The sequence below is a fragment of the Sciurus carolinensis genome, chromosome 9 (genome assembly GCF_902686445.1).
Source record: "Sciurus carolinensis chromosome 9, mSciCar1.2, whole genome shotgun sequence".
In the NCBI taxonomy this organism is placed as follows: domain Eukaryota; kingdom Metazoa; phylum Chordata; class Mammalia; order Rodentia; family Sciuridae; genus Sciurus; species Sciurus carolinensis.
Genome location: NC_062221.1, coordinates 134,641,338 through 134,659,116, shown reverse-complemented (window position 1 = coordinate 134,659,116; position 17,779 = coordinate 134,641,338). Strand labels below are relative to the sequence as shown.

Below are 17,779 nucleotides of genomic sequence, written 5' to 3'. Positions count from 1 at the left end.
GGCAGGTGGCGGCAAAGGGAACCTTAAAGTGACAGCATCTGGGACAAAGTGGAATGAGGGAGCGTGGACATCAGGCGAGGAGGGAAGAGGAGAGGCTGGGCGGGAAGCCCCTGGCGCCGGCTCCCTGGGGCTTGGGTTCCTGGGCTGTGCGTGTGGGTGGGACTCGAGAACCTCAGCAGCGCCTCTTCCAGATCTACTACGCCGTGATCCGAAATCTCCCCAGTAATGTAAATCCAACAACCAGGAGGTTTCCTGTGAAGGGAACTCTTGGCTGCAGAACATGGAGGAGCGTTTGCTTGCCACCGGGAAGGGACTGGGATGCTTTATCGGGAATCCACACCACGTAATTGCAAACATCAACTTTGTGATAATGAGGACAGGACAGAAGGAGTTTAAAGACATCCAATAGAATGACTAAACTACTTACCCAAAAACATATGTCATGATTTCCACCATAAGTTGTGATACAGAGGAGTCGGGCCGAGAGCACTAAATTTAGGATGTGGAGGGCCCCTCCCCCCTGGGTGTCAGAAGCTTTAACTACGGGAGAGAAAAACGCTGATGCACGCAGGATTTGCCGTCTCTGGGACTAAGATAGCCACCACGGAGGAACAAAAATAGCTGCCAGGGCCACCCATCAGCAAGACAGGGGGTCCAAACTGTGGCAGGGTCCTGGGGTCACCAGGGACGAGAGGGTGACATACACACAAGAAGGCAGGCAAACCTCACAGGGGTTTTTAAGGACACGATGCCTGGACTATGGGTGCCCGTGACACATGGGGGTGAGGTCTCACCACCGAGGCCACCAGATAAGGCCAGTCTGAAGGGGTCAGTGATCCAGGTGAGGACAAGAGGAACCTGGAGCAGGAAAGTAAAGGAGTAGGGCCCAGGTGGGAAGAGGGGCGACAGCAGAGCTGGCGAGTCCAGAACAGCGGAGCTGGGCCCAGAGAGAAGCTGAGGGCCGCTGAGGGAGCAGACCAGGCCAGACGAGGCTCCCTCGGGCCAAGGGCATCGTCCCTAAGCCCCTGCATGGAGCCGTGGTTACTCCTGAGTCCACTGGGGTGACAGTCACTGGGCAGTCACTGGGTACAAGTGCTACCATCTTTTAGCCTCTGTGGAGGCTGCTCTGGGCCTCCACTCTGGCCCACACCAGACTGGTTCTCAGCCTCTCCCTCTAAACTACAAGTCGCAGCAAGCCGGCTGGTAGATTCTAGTTCCGCTGCCCCTTCTGCTCTCAAGGGCAGTTATCTGTCGAAATAAGAGGCAGCGTGTGGATTCTGTCGCTGTGCACACGGGCCCAGAGCCCTGTGACGCCATACCACAGTTGACAGCGTGACTGTGCAAGGACACTGGCCGTTCCCAAGCAAGGGGGCAGGAAAAGGAAATGGGGGTTAGCAAGATGCCACGTTTTGCCCTGAGTTTGTCGCGGGTTGAGGGAGGAGCCCAAGTGCCACAGGCGAGCAGGCAAGAATGCAAGGAAAGGAACAGTTCACACGCGGCCAGACGCCACCCTCCTGTGGGGCCACGGGCGGTGGTGTCAAAGCGCCTAACAGTCACACTTTTGACCGAGTCGTAACCAACCTCAGGGTCACCCTCACTGCCTAACAGAACGAGTTCGCAAGGGCAGGCGTTCAGAGATGCTCGCGATGGTGTTTTATGAATTAGCACCAAGTTGCAGATAAGTTCAATGGGAAAGGAAGAAGTTATGGTAAATAAAAGTTCGATGGGAATTTCCTGGCTAAGGAAATTTTGATCTAACCTGCTAAAAAGCAATAATGTGCTTCACCTTCACTGACACAGAGCGTCAGTTGGATGTGAAGGAAAGTGGCTCATGGCGTGGTGCGTGGGGCGGAGGCTTCTGCCTCTGCACAGGGGGCTGCATCTCCACCCCCCGCATCCCTCAGGTCTAGACCTGGACCAGAAAGCTGTTCCCCCAAATGTAGTGATGGTTTCCTGGGTATGAAGGGAGGAGAGAACTAGGTTTTCAGACTTACAATTTTTTAACATTTTTTGAAGTTTGAAAATCATGAACATGTTTTATTTTTGCAGTGAGCAAAATAAGACTGCTAAACAGTAAAATAATAATGGCCAATGCTTGAACAATTATTCACGTTAGGAACCCAAGGAAATTAAGAAAACTCAAAGACATTGAAGAAAGCTTTTCAGTAGAGCTGGCCATTACTTTTAATAGCTCCAAAGTCACTTTTTAATTTGGGCCAATTCAAGTTCTCTATGTATCTGTCTGGGTTCTCAAAGGCACTGAGCTATAACCTATATCCCAGGTGACACAAAATGTTTTCAGCCCAAAATAGATGGGGTTATAAACCCATCAAAAGTGATAACCTTCAGAAGGACACCAAAGGCACCCAAAAAAGGAAGACCAAGAGACACGTAGAAAATCTATTTAGTTTTTTGGAAACCAAATGACTACAAAAATATTGTCTCCAAAAAACATCCAAAAAAAAAAAAAAAAGCTTCAACAAGGGAAAAGAGCAAAAATTTGGCATATGGATGTCAAAAATCCAGTGTCAAAGAGGTTTTGGAAACCTGTCGTGCGTCACCAATTATATATATCCAAGATCAGTGTGCCAGGCGCGCATTGCCAGGAGCAATGGGAAATTTTTAATGCCCTAAAAATCTCTTTTCAGTGACTTCCTGATAATAGAGCTATAATGTGAGGATTTTTTTATTCATTTAGTCATTGGTGACCAAAGCTGACCTAGGGAAAAGAAGGGAGAGGGTTACCACTATCACCGAGCTGGTATATCAGTGCCTTCCTAAGACATATCACATATGTAATTGTATTTTCTTCTCACCTCCAGGGAAAGCACAAACAAGCAATGACGACAATGGCCAAGCTGACGGAATCCATGAGTGAGTAACCTCAAATTCATTATCGATTTTGGTTTTGAATAGAAAAACACAAAAACCCACACCCCTTTGTGATGATCTGATCTGCCCTTATCTTCTGTCCTGGCAAAGGCCAAGATCTGTTTATCACGGCATATCGCATGTGCCAAGGTTTCTCTATGTATTATTCAGAATTCGTCTTGCTTGGGGGCAAATTTCTGTGCTGAAGCTGTTACCCAAACTACAGAACTAAATAATGAAAGTGGATTTTATCTGTGGCACTGCACTGGGGATTGGGACCCACAGTAATTTCAACCTGACTTTTAGGAGATTTTAATGTAAGTCAGCTGAAGTTTAATGTGTGGCTATCCTGTGGGGCTGGATGATCTAAAAAGAGGCGAGAATGGTGGATCATTGTTAAACCTTTTAAGTGTAGTTCAGGAATTTCAGTCAGAACTATTTTAAAATGGAATGCTTGGGTGTCACTGGCTTGTAATGATTTTAAGTTTTGAAAATATCTGCATTATAAGACTCTGAGCTCTTAAGCTAAATAAACAGAACACACAAAGCATTTTAATAGGAAAGTAGGGAATTAATTATAATAAATCATCCCGCAAATAAGAAATGCAGTTTCCTCTGTGGAAGTTTAAATATTAAAGACTGGGTAGATATGGAATTAGCAGATAGTGCTTACTGTTTCCTTTGAAAATTACATTGCTCCTGGAGATAAGATTTATCCTGGAAAGTTCTAAGAGGCTTGCAAACCTTCGGCATTACCATCAGGGCTATTAGCACCTTATTAAATTTGACCTGAAAATTCAACCATTAATCTTGCCCCCACTTAACTGGGCATCTGCTTTTTTCTATTATTCCTCAAACCATGAGGCTGTTAAATACAAGTGCTCCTCTATAGGGTGGCCATGAATCTTTACCCCAATGTCTGCCCCTTCCCCAGGCAAGATAATGTCCAAAGTTCTTTACCTTCTCCAATTCCCGGCCCCCAACCTCTGCCTAAGTTCACGTCAGTCCCAATGGCCTGCTCACGTCACTATGCGAATGATGACTCAGGGTGACTGGGTAAGGAGCAGACTCCTGGGGACTCTGGCCCTCTCTTCCGCCCCTCACTGCCCTACCGCCTGCTCCACTCTCCCTTTCCCAGCGGGAACCAGACCATCCTGTGTCCTCAAAATGCAGAGCAGAGCCATGGATGTCCCAACTCATCACAGTCCCCAGCACAGGAGCAGACTCAGTTCTAAACTCTCAACAAAGCAGGCAGCGTGAAGGCTCATGGGTTCTCTCAAATGCCGTGGCTCAGAACCTCGTTGCACTGTCTGTGAATTTGAATGTCTGGGTGAAGTCAGAGAGTGCTGAGCACGTGTCCCAGGACTAAAAGCTTCCACAAGGCTTCTGTCAGAAGTCGATATCCTGGTGCGGTTAGTATTCGTTTTAAACTGGATGGAAAACTTCGTGGGTCCTGTGGTGGTCAATATTTCTGACAAAGGCATTTTGATTTTTCTTCCTTTATGGGATTTTGGATTCCAGACACATTTTAGTAAGAGTTCATCACTCACACTTGGCCCAGTTTAGGTTTCAGGTTTGCTTCTATGAGAATCCTTATGACTTTGGTCTAGGAATCCATTGCCTTGGGAGAACTTGGTCAAAATTGAATTTCAGACCCTCTGGTGGATGAAAGGGTCCAGCCATTCTTCCAAGTAGCTTTGTCTTTAAGAAACACCATACATACATATTCAATGTATAAGGAAATTTGAAGTTTGAGAGCAGACCTTGGAATCATAGCCAACATTGTGGGTTCACTGATTCTCACAGAGACACAGAACGTTTATAACTCTCCTGGCTGCTATGAAATGTTATCATGTGGTCAACCCTAACAAACATGACATTAACAGTAAACTCATGAATAATGAAATGTACAATTACACATTTATTCTACACAGGAAATCTGTAGGGAAATGAATACATAATTTTTAAGGAGGTTCCAATCAGTAAGCTGAGCAAAAAATGAACATGCAATCACCATACCATAAAGCTGGTGAGAACATCAAATCCACGGCCACCAGAAGAGAAGGACATAAACAGAATCATGAACACCCGGCACTGAATGGCTTCCAGAGCCAGTAAACACTTTGCTTGATAAACTGCCAGGCAAAACCCATCTGGTTACGAGAACATCTCTGTGTTTAACTAGAACTGGTAATGATTCTTCTCCTGTCACCGTACATGTCCAAATGCTTTCAACGGCTAAGCAGATACCACGCCTTCATCTTCTAGAGCAGGAATAAGGGACAGGTCTTCCCATCATGTGCCATAACCAACCCCCTCAAAACATCAACTGTGGTCATTTTTTAAAAGGCAACCAAGACAGATAAAAATGTAGACAGATTTGTAAATGTCCAATTAAAGACAATTTAATCTTTTTCTCTTTTTAAATTTTATTTGTTCTTTTTAGTTACACATGACAGTAGAATCTGTCTTGATACATTTATACAAACATGGAATTATCTTTTTTCTAATTCTTATTCTAATTAGGATCTCAGTCTTATAGATATACCCTATGGTATACTCACATATGTGCATAGTACAGTTTTGTCAGATTCATTCCACAGTCTTTTCTATTCTTATCCCCCATCCCCATCCCTTCCCTTCATTCCCCTTTGTCTAATCCACAGAAACTTCTATGGAAGTTTCCCTTCCCCACCCTTTGTTGTGGATTAGCATCCACATATCAGAAAGAACATTTGACCTTTGGGTTTTGGGGACTGGCTTATTTCATATAGCAGATTCATATCCATATACCTGCAAAAGTCATGAAGTCATTCTTCTTTATTGCTGAGTAATATTCTATTGTGTATATACATCACATTTTCTTTATTCATCTGTTGAAGGGCACCTAGGTTGGTTCTATAGCTTAGCTATTGTGAATTGAGCTGCTATAAACATTGATGTGGCTGTGTCACTGTAGTATGCTGATTTTAAGTCCTTTGGGTATAAACTGAGGAGTGGGGTAACTGGGCCAAATGGTGGTTCCTTTCCAAGTTTTCTGAGGAATGTCCACACTGCTTTCCAGAGTGGTTGCACCAGTTAACAGTTCCACCAGCAACGTATGAGTGGACCTTTCCCCCACATTCACCAACATTTATTGTTAAGGCAACTTTATTTATGAAGATAATGCTTTAAAGTATTTTTATGTCCCATTATTGAAAGGAGGAGGAGTATGATAAAGAAAAATGGTTATGGAGGGAGAGTGAAACGGCAAAAAGACAAGCAAGAAAATCAACAGAAAAAATAGATTCACATGAAAAACGATCCACAGACAGTCCTGTTGAGAAGAGAGAATGCCAAGGGGCAAAGATCAGGCACATAGGCAAGGGGAGAGAGGCAGGGAGGGCTCCTGGCAGAGAGGACCCATCAGCCCTGAAAACTGGTCAGCTCGCAGTGGCCTTCCCAAAGTCCACCGAGTTTGAACACTGCCCTTTTCAATTGCGGTCTGTTTGCATCCTTGAAATGGAACCTTTCACACGTAGCCCACCAGAAGCCCTGTTTAGGGGCAGCAAGAACACCGCATTGGAGGAAGTACTCCGTGCTGGCCCATGGGTAACCCCACGCTGACACCCCGCCACCCACCCACTGAGATCGGCCCTGTCCATAAATGGACATGCAGAGACCCAGCCTGTGCTGTCCTCAGAGGTGATGCTGGGAGGGCAGGCTCTGTCCTGGGCCCGCAAAGCAACGTCAGATTTTGCCCAGTGCGGGCGTTCAGAGGCCTGCAATAACCCGGGACTCTGGAACCACGTTCAGTACTTTTGCAGACTGTTCTTCCGTGAAGTTCGTGGGTAACTTGCTTCTTGGTCATTGCCACCTGGTGGTCCTCCTGCCTCGCCCAGAGCTGCAGGAAAGGCGTCAGAGCCCAAGAAGTCTCATCACAAGGTTCCAGTGATAGTGCGGGTTGGGATCCGGTGTGCGACCCTGAGCATGGAGGTGGGGCACCAAGGGCGGAGCAGGACGGGAACTCGGCGCCCGCAACCTGTGGGCTGCAGGACCCCACCTGAGGCCCGCGCCCAGCCCGGACTCTGCGTCTGCCTCCTCTCCCGATTCAGCCGCCCGCCTGCAGCAGATCGCGGCACCCGCAGAGGGTCGGAGCTGCTTGGCGGTTTGCTCTGATAGGCATCCTCCCGCGCCTCTCTGCCTCCCCCTTGCCAGCCCCTCGCCACGTGCACTTCAGCTCCTTCCCAGCCGCAGCATCCCTTGCGGTCCTCCTCACAAGGTGGTCTGCCCAGGCCACCCCAGCATGACCGCCTGGGTAGGAGGAGCGTTGACTCAGCGTTCTTGCCAAACAAACCGCAAAGCAGCAGCGCCCAGGCAGGGAGAGGCGCGCAGCCCGCGGGTCCTTTCACGGCCGGCCGGAGCCAAAGACCTGCTCTGCCAGGTGTTCAGAGGTCCCTGCTGTCTGGTTTGAGTAGAGGGAATTCCTCCTGTGATTAAAGAAACAGCTCAAATTTAGCACAAATGTGAAATTTTCTCAAGTCAAATGAAATGAGGAGAGGGAGCCAATTATAATCACCGCACAGTAAATTAGCTCTTCAGGGCAAAGTGGTGTTTAATCATTTATTCCCTCCTTTATAGCTCGGCTATTATAACTCTGGCTTTGTGTCAGGGCATGCAAGGACAAGCAGGGGGTTCTGCATGCACCCTGTGCAGCCTCTTGGGGAGAAAGGAGCGGGGCTAACAGCTAGGGCACAGAGGGGGCTCCTGCGTTAGTTGCCGACGGTTGCTCAGCTTGCAGGTGGTGCCTGCTCTCCTTCCACAGACCCCATCTTGCTCCTGGATCCCAGGGTTACACATGGAATGAGCAGGTCCAGTGGGAAACCAATGGGAATGTAGTGCCAGGACCCAGGGCCCGGCTTGCGGGAGGCTGGAGATGGGGGGACGTGGCTAATCAGGGGAAGCGCAGAGATGGCTCTGGCAGACAGGAAGGGTCAGATGGTAAAAGGGCTGAGTGCAGCCTGGGCTTTTCCTGTGGGGGATGGGCCATGCAAGGTTTCTACCCAGATGCCATTTAGAACCATTACACTCACCACCCCGGGGAGACTGAGGTCGGACAGAATGGAGCGAAGCAGCTGGTGGGGTGTCCGGCTGAGGCTGGGGGCCACACCTGAAATGAACTGAAGAGGTGGCAGCCACAGGAGCTGGTGGAGGAAAAGCCAGCACTTGGAGATGAAGTCACCGCATCTTGTGCATAGGGGAGTTTCTGGCTGGAGTTTCTGGGGGTGGGGGTGCAAGGAGTCACTGGAGGAGTCCATACAATGGGTTCAAACTGGAATGCACCGAGCTCAGGATTTGTAGGAGAGCAGGTTCAGGCTTCGGTTGCTGCAAGTCACTGTGGGCACACTGTCAGCCTGCCTTTACGGAAAGGACCTGCTATGCTCCACAGAACAGGGGTCTGGGCGTAGAGTGCCCACAGCAGAGGCTAAGGATGCTGCAGGGCCAGACACCTGTGGCCCAACACGCACAGGCCTGCTCCACCAGGCTGCTGCAGGGCTTTCCGAAAGGCACCTTCTCCCTGCCTAAATGACAGCCAGGTGGGACGGCAGCAAAGTGTCCCTTAAAGGGGAGCTTTCAGGCCCTCTGCAGCCCCAACGGTGTGCCTCCCACCCTTCCCTGCCCAAGGGTGCCTCTCTCTCCTCCTCTCTCCAAACCTGCTCCCCTTTGCCTTCCTTTTCGGCAGCGGGTAGTGTCAGGATGGCTCCCTGATATCTCTCCACGGCTCCATTTGAAGGGTTTCCCACTTCTCCTCCTTGGCGGCGGGGTGCCACCCCTGGAGGTGGGCCTGTCCTGCAGGCGAGCTGACGCAGGTGAGCTCCAGGGCTCGATGTGAGTGCGGGTTGTGATTGACCAGCACAGGTGCTGACAGCAGCTCCTCGGCTCCCCGCGGTTCTGCCGCGCACTTCTGGGCTTCGGTCCTGGGTCGGGGAAGCCCAGCTCGGAGGCTGGCTCTTCCATTCTCCCTGCCTCTGGGAGCTGGCTGAGATCCCCTCCCTGTCCCCATCTGCTCACGCCCTCCAGTCTGAGACCTGTGGTCTCCAGTGGATGCCGTCTCCGTCCTGTGCCTTCATTCCAAGCTCCCCACAGGACAAGGGAGGCACAGAGTGGCTGCTCAGAGGGGCCAGCCTGGAGAGGTCCCAAAAGTACCGGTTATGCTTCCTGGTCCCAGGGACGTGGTCTTCACAGGGCATGTCACTTCGGAACCACCTTTAGGCAGAAGCGTGTCCTTTGATAGAGCTCAAAGGAGAGCAGCAGCGCCTCTGGGTCCACACCCTCTGACAGGCTGCCCGTTTCCCTGTGAGGCCTCGGATTGTTCTTTATGGACACATTTCAAATGCAAGGATAGCCACTTCCGGGTTGGAGTGCAGTGTGTTTATCCAGAACCAGAGACCTCCTGGGGTTCACACCGGATCTGCACCTCCCTGTGGGTGGCCCCCACCCTGCGCTCCCTGTCCTTCTGTGATTGAGGAGATGGCCTTCTGGCGAATGTTTAGGTGACTGAGAAACTCACCCCCTTCATCTGGCACCAGGAAAATCAGGTCTGGGGTTCCCCAACTTGGGCACCATGGACGTTTGGGCCTTGGGAGGTTTTAGGCATCACAGGATGTCCCAGGCATGACAGGTTAACATGCCCTTGACCTCAGCCCACCAGGGGAGATAACCAAGTCTTCAGACATTGGGCAGTTTGCTCGGGAGCACAGTCACCCCAGCTAGCGAGCCTGAGAATCACTGTTCTGGTGAAACTAGACCCCAGCTGCTTATTCTCCCACAGCAGGGCTGGGCTCCTTGGTGGCTGTCAGACCTCCTGGGCCTGCGTCTCCATTAGTGGTCCTGCCTCAGCCTCCCACTCTCAATGCTTCATTCAGGAATGGTCACCCCTCCTGGCAGCCACCAGGAAAGTCCATCTGCTCGGCCACCTGACTTTAGAGATGGTCAGGCCATTAGTATTTCTGTTTTATTGATGACACAACTGAGACTCAGAAAGATGAGGGAAATTTCCGATGTGCTGATGTTCAAGAGGAGGAGCTGGAAACCCCACAGACACGGAGAGCAGGAGCGTGGGAGGTGGGGGAGGCTGGTTCTGAGACGAGTTGTCATTTTCTCCCGGAAGCTGGAACCGGTGTCACTCTTTCCAAAACAGCAGTGTTTAGGACCTGCCCAATGACTTCCTCAGTAATAATGGCTCTCTCTCCTTCTGCCTTTCTGAGCCATCGGTCCCTGGTGCAGAGCCCAGCTCTGGGGCAGCCACGTCCTCCTGGGCCTTTGTCACCTGTTTCCATCAGCTCCACTCCTGGACGCACTGATGCAGTGGGCAAAGCCTAAGTGGCACCTTGCTCCCGGTCTTCCTCTCCGGTACAGGATCACCGCGACCTTGGTGCTTGATCCTTTCCACTCCCTTTACAGAAGGTAGTCACAGGCAAAGCAGCTCTTAGGGCACAAGTCACTGTGCCACTAGCCCAGCTTGGCAATGAGCAGCCCAAGCCCAGCTGCCACCACCATCCGCTGGGGCCACCAGTTCCAGAACTCTCCGCTTCTGTCTCTGGCTCCTCCTTCCTGCCCCGCATCCCCCAGAAGTAGCTGAGCTGCCAGCTCCACAGGCCTCTCTGCCAGCCAGTGAGAGTGCCCAGCTGATGCCCAGGAGCCCTGGCTTCCCCTCCATACCCAAGGGCAGAGCCACCTTGCCAGGGCTGGGCCCAGCCTGAAGGATGGTGATGCCCACCCACGCTCCTCCAAAGGAGAAAAGCAAACACACACATTGTGGGGCTCTCCTGGCTCCCTCCCACCCGCTGCGCCCAGCCTCTCCCCTCCCCCCTCCCACAGGTGCCACCTGGCTGGGAGAGCCTGCTCCACCCTCCCACCACCTGCCAGGGCTCAGGATCCTTCCCCGCCTCCTGCCACTGCCCACTCCTCCCCCTCCTCCCATCAGACTCTGACAACCACAGGTTTCCAAGCAAGACCCAGGCAGAAGGGGACAGGAAGTCCCCCCTCCAGTCCCCCCTCAGGTCAGGCTACGGGTCAGGCCAAGCTTGCCTCTGCACCTGCAGAGAGCAGAGAGGACCTTCAAACAAATGTCCCTGTGGAAGAGACACAGCAGTGTGGCCAGGAGAACAGCCACAGGGTGCCGGGTAGATGGCCAACCCAGGCAGGGAGCGTGGTGGTCCAGAGCAGAGCGTGTGTAGCCAGCACTGGTCAGAGGGAACCGTGCAGATGGGAGCCAGCTGATGGGCAGAGGGAGCCGCAGGGAACCCTGAGCAGGGCAGGCACTCGCTCAGGCCCAGAGCACCTGGCTGGAGGAGCCTGCCCTTTACCTGGCATAGCTTTCCAGTTCCAGTGACAGGGAAGAGGTCCCTTCAGGGAGTTGTCACCAGTAGTTCATTACCTGCTTTTTCCCTGATGGGGCTGATACTGCCGTTTGCCGGTGACGAGTTCTGCTCCCTCTAATGTTGAAGATTGAACACTAGAGAAGCAGCCAAGGCAAGCAGATTAAGCAGGTTTTATTTAAAGGTAATAATACAGACTTCTCCCGGGAGGAGGAGGGCGGCCATGGCTGATGTTCTAAAGTCCCAAGAAGTGAGCGCACCCTCCATCTTTTATAGGTTAAGGTCTCTTGTTCTCCAGTTTTCTCCCCCCTTATCTCTCCTTCCTGCCTATGGAACTAGGCCTGGTTTTGCAGGTGAGATGTAAAAAGTGAGAAGCGGATGGGGCAGTGGCAGCGGGAGGGCCAAAGTGATTCAGCCAGGCAAGGGCCCAGGGGCATTAATTAGCAGCTCCCTGCCTGCAGTCCTTTTCAAGCACAGGTAAATTTGGTTATCGCAGGTAAATTTGGTTATCGCAGCTAAATTTGGTTATCGATGGGCTCCGGAGATCCTTGACATTCCATTCTCCAGGGGCAGTCTCCAACTTCCAGAGGTAGATGGCTTTTATGGCCTCCATTTCCTTGATTTGACTGGATCCCCTATTTCTACACTAACTGCCTGTCCCCAATTCTGGCTTCAGGGCTACTGTGTCCCCACCATACCTGGTTCTTGCCCTGGTGACCGGTGTGTGAGCTGGGCCTGCCCAGCTGAGGAGGGGGAGCAGCCTCCTGTGCTGGGGAAAATAAAAGGCAAAGGACACCTGGGGGAGAAAGTCACCTCCCTCCGTCTGCTACCCTGGAAGCCAGGGCTGGATGTGGCGCAGAGTCCTGGAGGCCTGGCTGCCTGTGTTCCAGGGTGGCTTTTCTGCTTTACTTTGGCCTCATCTTTCTCACAAGATATTAAATTTCAGGTTTAAACTTGTTGGGGCAGGTGTTTTTGTTTTTTTTTTTTAGTAGCAGGGATTGAACCCAGGGGTGCTTAACTACTAAGCCGCATCCCCAGCCCTGTTTATATTTTATTTAGAGGCAAGGTCTCACTAAGTTGCTTAGGGCCTCAATAAGTTGCTGAGGCTGACCTTGATAAGTTGCTGAGGCTGACCTTGAACTCAGGAACCTCCCGCCTCAGCCTCCTGAGTGGCTGGGATTACAGGTGTGTAGCCCATCTGGGGCAGGTATCTTAATGCTTAAATATTGACTCAGAGGTTGCGCTGCAGTCCAGAATTGCACTCATGAGGGTTTCTACACAATTAGCACAGCATCCCCCACAGTGGGAGCTGGTCTGACTGTGGCTGGGCCCCTCCCCACTGCAAGGCCACAGGTAGCCACTCAATCCCTCTTCTCTGAGTCTTCAGGACTGAGCATACAGTTACCCAGCAGGGTTTTGATAAAATACATAAGGCTAATGGATATGTATACACATGCTAATATCTATATTTATAAATAATTGCACTGATCACATATATATGTGTATAAAGCTAATAGGTACATTGAATGCTAATGCATACACACTGAATATGCATTCCTATATGGAAAGCTAACATATGATGCATATAAAATTAGCAAGCAACTATCCCATATCAGGCCCCTGAAACAAAAATAAAACATCACCATTTCCCTACGCCACACTTAGCTTACAAGTCCATTGCAAAATTTCACACCTATACCATATTTCCACTCTGGAAGACCAGGGGTTGTAGCTGGGCTCTACGATTTCATAAGTTGGTATCAAATGTAAAAAAATGATCATCGACTGATTTCCGCTACTGCTGGGATTTTACAAGTGGTGTCTGTCACCTCCGTACCTTCGTGCTGATGGGCAGCGCTTCACCCTACGCTGCATGCACTGCCAAGGACTCTGTCTGCGGGGTTCCGCTAAACACCGCTGTCTTTCCCACCCAATACGGAGACCCTTCCTTCCTGGGGCCGCCCCAATCCCTGGAACAAAGGTATCAAGGGTGCTTGCTCCTGGACTCACGCACCCAGCGTGCAGAATCAAGAAAGAAAAGGCATGCTTTTGAATTTCCAAATCAAACCCACACCCACATGACTCCCCGCTGGTGTCTTGGGCTTTTTTTTTTTTCTTAGTAGATACTTATTTAATTTTAATTATTGGCCTGCACCCTCAGCCAGAAATGCTCACATTAAATCAAAGAACTAAATCCAGTGGACATTGTGCCCTGACTCTTAAATAATCCCCTTCTCCAAATTACTTTCTCTTCCACATCACCGAGTCCCTGTCCGCAGGGACAGGCCCTTGCTGTCACTCTTCCTGCCAAATGTTCCCAACAAGAAGACTTTCAGAAAGACAGCAAAAAGGAAGAAAGAAGACAGAACTTTTAAAAATCCAAGAGACTCTCCACCTGTGTGTGCTTCACCCGGCCCCTTCCTGGCTTTAATAAAAGCAAAGGCTTCAGCCCGCAATGGGGACCCCCTGAGATAGGGTTTCCTCACCATCTGCTTCTGTTGGATTTGTGAATCTCACTCGGTGACCCTCAAGGAGGGAAGAAATAACTGGTCTAAGTCAATCGAGAGTTGTATTCCTCAGAATTATTGTACATGATTCTTCTTTGCATCATCTTAGAACTTTATCTGGCTTTCAAATGATCATGAATAATTAACCCAGTACCAGTGAGCATTGGTCAGCAGGCATCATGGTGGAGGGAGGAAAGTCAGAAAGCAAGAGCCACACCCTGGGCTGTGAGTGGAACCAGGAGGTGCTGTCCATCTTCCTAACACTACTGAGCACAAGATGAGAGCTACCGCAGGAAGGAGGTGATCAGAGGTCACGCGTGTGGGAACACCTGGGTACCCACCTCTCTTCTTTTTTCTCAACCAAGGCACTGTCAGATGAAGCCCGATCACAATGACCCCCTTTCTGGCTGAACCCCAACATAAGGCTGAAACTTTGGTAACTGGGAAGTGCAGTGTGTGTTTGGCATGCATGAGGCCCTGGGTTCAATCAAAGACAGAATCTAGAGAGACCAAGACAGGCTCATCACAGGGACAACTCCAGAGCTGCTCTCTGCAAAGCAAAGACCTGTTCATGCGTTTCTGCTTTTGATTTTCCTTGACCCCAGGGTAGCTCAACGCTGAAGCTGAGGTTTGGAAAGGGGAAGGTCCCTTCTTAGGGGACCTGGGAAGACTTCAGAAACACTGAGCTGCAGAGAACAGGCAGGACCTTAATAAGGACAGGAAGTCAGTGTTAGGGGAGCATGGGGGTAGGATGCTGGAGCCAGGGTGGGTGGTCATTCTCTTTGGAGGAAGAAGGAGATGTGTTTGGAGAACAATGATAGGTACATGTGGACACTTTAGTTCAGGAAATGCATATGCTCCTCCACTTATAGTGGAATCACACCCCAATGAGTCCATGGTAAGTTGAAAACACATTTAATTCACCCAATCAGGGTTGGGGATATAGCCTAGAGGTAGAGTGCTTCTCTTGCACGCAGAAGACCCTAGGTTCAATCCCCAGTCCCCTTACCCCCACAAAAAAATGCACCTAAACTCCTGAACCTCAGAGCTCAGCAACACACTCTCTGGGTAGAGGGTGGTTGTTTCCCTGGCGATGGCACAGCTGGCTGGGAGCTGCAGTCACTACCACTGCCCAGCCTAGATGGGGAGTATGGACCATATGTCCCTAGCCCAGGAAAGAGCAAAGTTCAAAATTCACAGGGTGGTTCCCACGGAATGTGCATCCCTTTTGCATCATTGTTAAGTCGAATCATCATGATTGAGAGACCATCTGTAGTTTAGAGAAAGTCTGGGGATGATGGATGGGGTCATTGCATAAGCCACTGAGTTCTGGATTCAGAGTTTGTATGTTATCATACAGACCGACATTTCCTAAGGAATATTCCTAGAGACGTTATTCCCATGATGTCCTGAAAAGAGATTTTTAAAAACAGGATTGAGGAAGAGTATTGATGATTCAATGATTTCAGGAAGTATTTGCCCCTTCCCTTGAGATTCCCAATGCCCATTGAGATAATAAAGGGTTTAAGATGTTTTGCAGTAAGAAATCTAACTGAACACTGTGATAGACTGAAAACGGACCTCCACAAAATCCCCAGATCCTAGTCCCTGGAACCTGCAAAGTTTATCTTACGTGGATGAGAGGGGGTATCATAACAAATGTGATCAAGGATCTGGACACTGAGAGACTTCCCTGCACAGTGGCCACTAAATGTAACCATGTGTCCTCTCAAGAGGGAAGCACAGAGGGATTTGACCAGTGGGGAGGTGGGACAGAGAGATCTAAAGACGCTGGTCTGGAAGACTGGGGTGACTCTCCCACAAGTCAGGGACTGCCCACATCCACCAGAATTTGGAAAAGGCCAGACAGGACCCTTCCCTCGGCCCCGTGAGGGAGCACAGCTCTGCTGACACCGTCACTTCAGTCTTCCCGCCTCCAGAGTAAGAGGAGAAATTTGGGTTGTTTTAAGACACCCAGTTTTTGGTCATTTGTTACAGCAGCCCTAGAACTTGAACATGGGGAGAGGTTGACAGTTTTGCTCCAGAATTACATTTGAATAGCGATTGCAGCACTTTAAAATTTCTGTATATGGCGTGAGATAGGGATCCATCAGTCTTCCCAGCATGGTTTCTGTTCCACTGTGCTCTTGGCACCTTTGGAGAAGACTGGTTGACTGTATGTGTGGATTGACTTGTGGGACTCTCTATTCTGTCCATCGTTCTACATATCTGTTTTTATGCCAATACCATGCTCTTTTATTACTATACCTTCATAGCGTGTTTTAAAATCCAGTAGTGTGATATCATGAGCTTTGTTCTTTCTTTTTTATATATATATATATTTATTTTACTTGTTCTAATTAGTTGTACATGACAGTAGAATGCATTTATACATTTTGATAGAGCTTTGTTCTTTTTGACCAAGATTGCTTGGGCTATTCAGTGTCTTGTGGGGTTGCATACAAATTTTAGAATTCTCTTTTCTATTTCTGTGAACAATGTCATTGGAATTTTGAGAGGTGTCGCACTGAATCCACGGGGCCCTTTGGATAGTACAGCCAACACGAATGCTTCCAACCCATGTGCACAGGATAGCTTTTCATTTACTTGCATCTTCTTCAGTTCCTTTCAGTTATATTTCAACTTTAAAATGTACAGATCTTTTGCCTCCTTGGTTAAATTTAATCTTAAGCAATTTTTATGCTATTGTAAATCAGGCTGTTTTCTTGGCTCCTTTTTCAGGTAGTTTGTTACACAGATGCATTACACACTCTTACGTGTTGATTTTTTGTTTACTTGTCCCAGCAGTTTTTTGGCGACAGTGGCTGATATATATATAAGATCATATCATCATTTTACTTCTTCCATTTCAATTTTTTGGAAGAGTTTAAGAAGGATTGATATTAATTTTTCTAAAATGTTTGGTATCATTCACCAAGGAAGACATTAGGTCCTGGTCTTGTCTTTATAGAGAGGGTTTTGACTGTTCATTCAACTTTCCTTACTTGTTACTGATCTGCTCAAACATCCTGTTTCTTCCTCCCACACATGTCCTGTGGATGAACTGACCCATTCATCACTATAGAGTGACCTCTTTGGTCTCCTATGAGACTTCTTGACTTAAAGTTAATTTTGCCTGACATAAGTACAGCCACTTTTTTTCTTCTGTGGTCATTACCTTTTCTTATCTCTGTGCTCCAGCTGGGTGCTAGAGCTCAACCAGTATCTCTAGTTCTTGTGAAGGTGTTTCCATGCGTGAATCATTGTTCCAAGTGATGTTTCTGTAAGGGAACAGGTACTCCAAAGTCCTATTCCAACTTCTTTCTAAAATCATTCTCAGGAGGCTATTTTTAATACCAATATCATTAAAATAATGTGTGCTGTCCTATAAGACATGGTCTTAATGTGCATTAAAAAAGGCACCACTCCACGATTCCTAGACAGAGCACCCGCTCATCAGTGACTAGTAGTGGATCTTATTTCTCCATAAAAGAGAACAGAATTGATAGGCATTCAAATTCTGGGAGAAATCCCTCACGCTCTCATCTGTGTGAGACAGCTGCAGGAAAGCCACAAACTCCAACTTCTAATGTGAGGCCCAACGCTTTCTCATGACCAAATATGCCTCTTCCTGCTGAGGAGGAAAACAATTCCCAACTCTTCTGACAGACAGATCATCTTCCCTATCAACCATAGCCGGCTGTCATTTAGAGGCTGTGGAGCAAGAGGTTAAGTAGGTTTTCAGAAAGGAGAGTCCCAGGCTGTAGGAGCCCTGGAGCTGGTCGGCAAATGCTGGCAGATGTCTCATGACCCACACTGTGACATGCTCTGCATTTGAAATGGTGTCTGAAAGCCCCTCCCGACCCCTGGCCTCACCAGATGACTGCATGAGGGTGTGGGTTACGGCCACAGCTGTCTGTCAGAGGGCAGCCTCCGAGTCTGGCCTTGGGGAGGAGCAGGCTCAAGTTGCAGTTCGTTCCACATGTCTCTCTTGAGACCTGGTAAGAGGTACTTTAACACACAGCTGTGGCAGTTCCTGAG

At 49.2% G+C, this 17,779-nt stretch overlaps 1 protein-coding gene across 2 annotated transcripts in view; it reads left to right on the top strand.

Moving 5' to 3' along the window:
* Nucleotides 1-17,779, top strand: part of Kcnj6 (potassium inwardly rectifying channel subfamily J member 6) — a 261,777-nt gene that overhangs the window by 64,589 nt on the left and 179,409 nt on the right. For both annotated transcript variants that reach the window (XM_047564538.1, XM_047564539.1), the window contains exon 2: nt 2,823-2,874. In XM_047564538.1, the coding sequence (XP_047420494.1) occupies nt 2,841-2,874 (34 nt within the window). In that variant the 5' untranslated portion in view covers nt 2,823-2,840. The remainder of the gene's footprint in view (nt 1-2,822; nt 2,875-17,779) is intronic.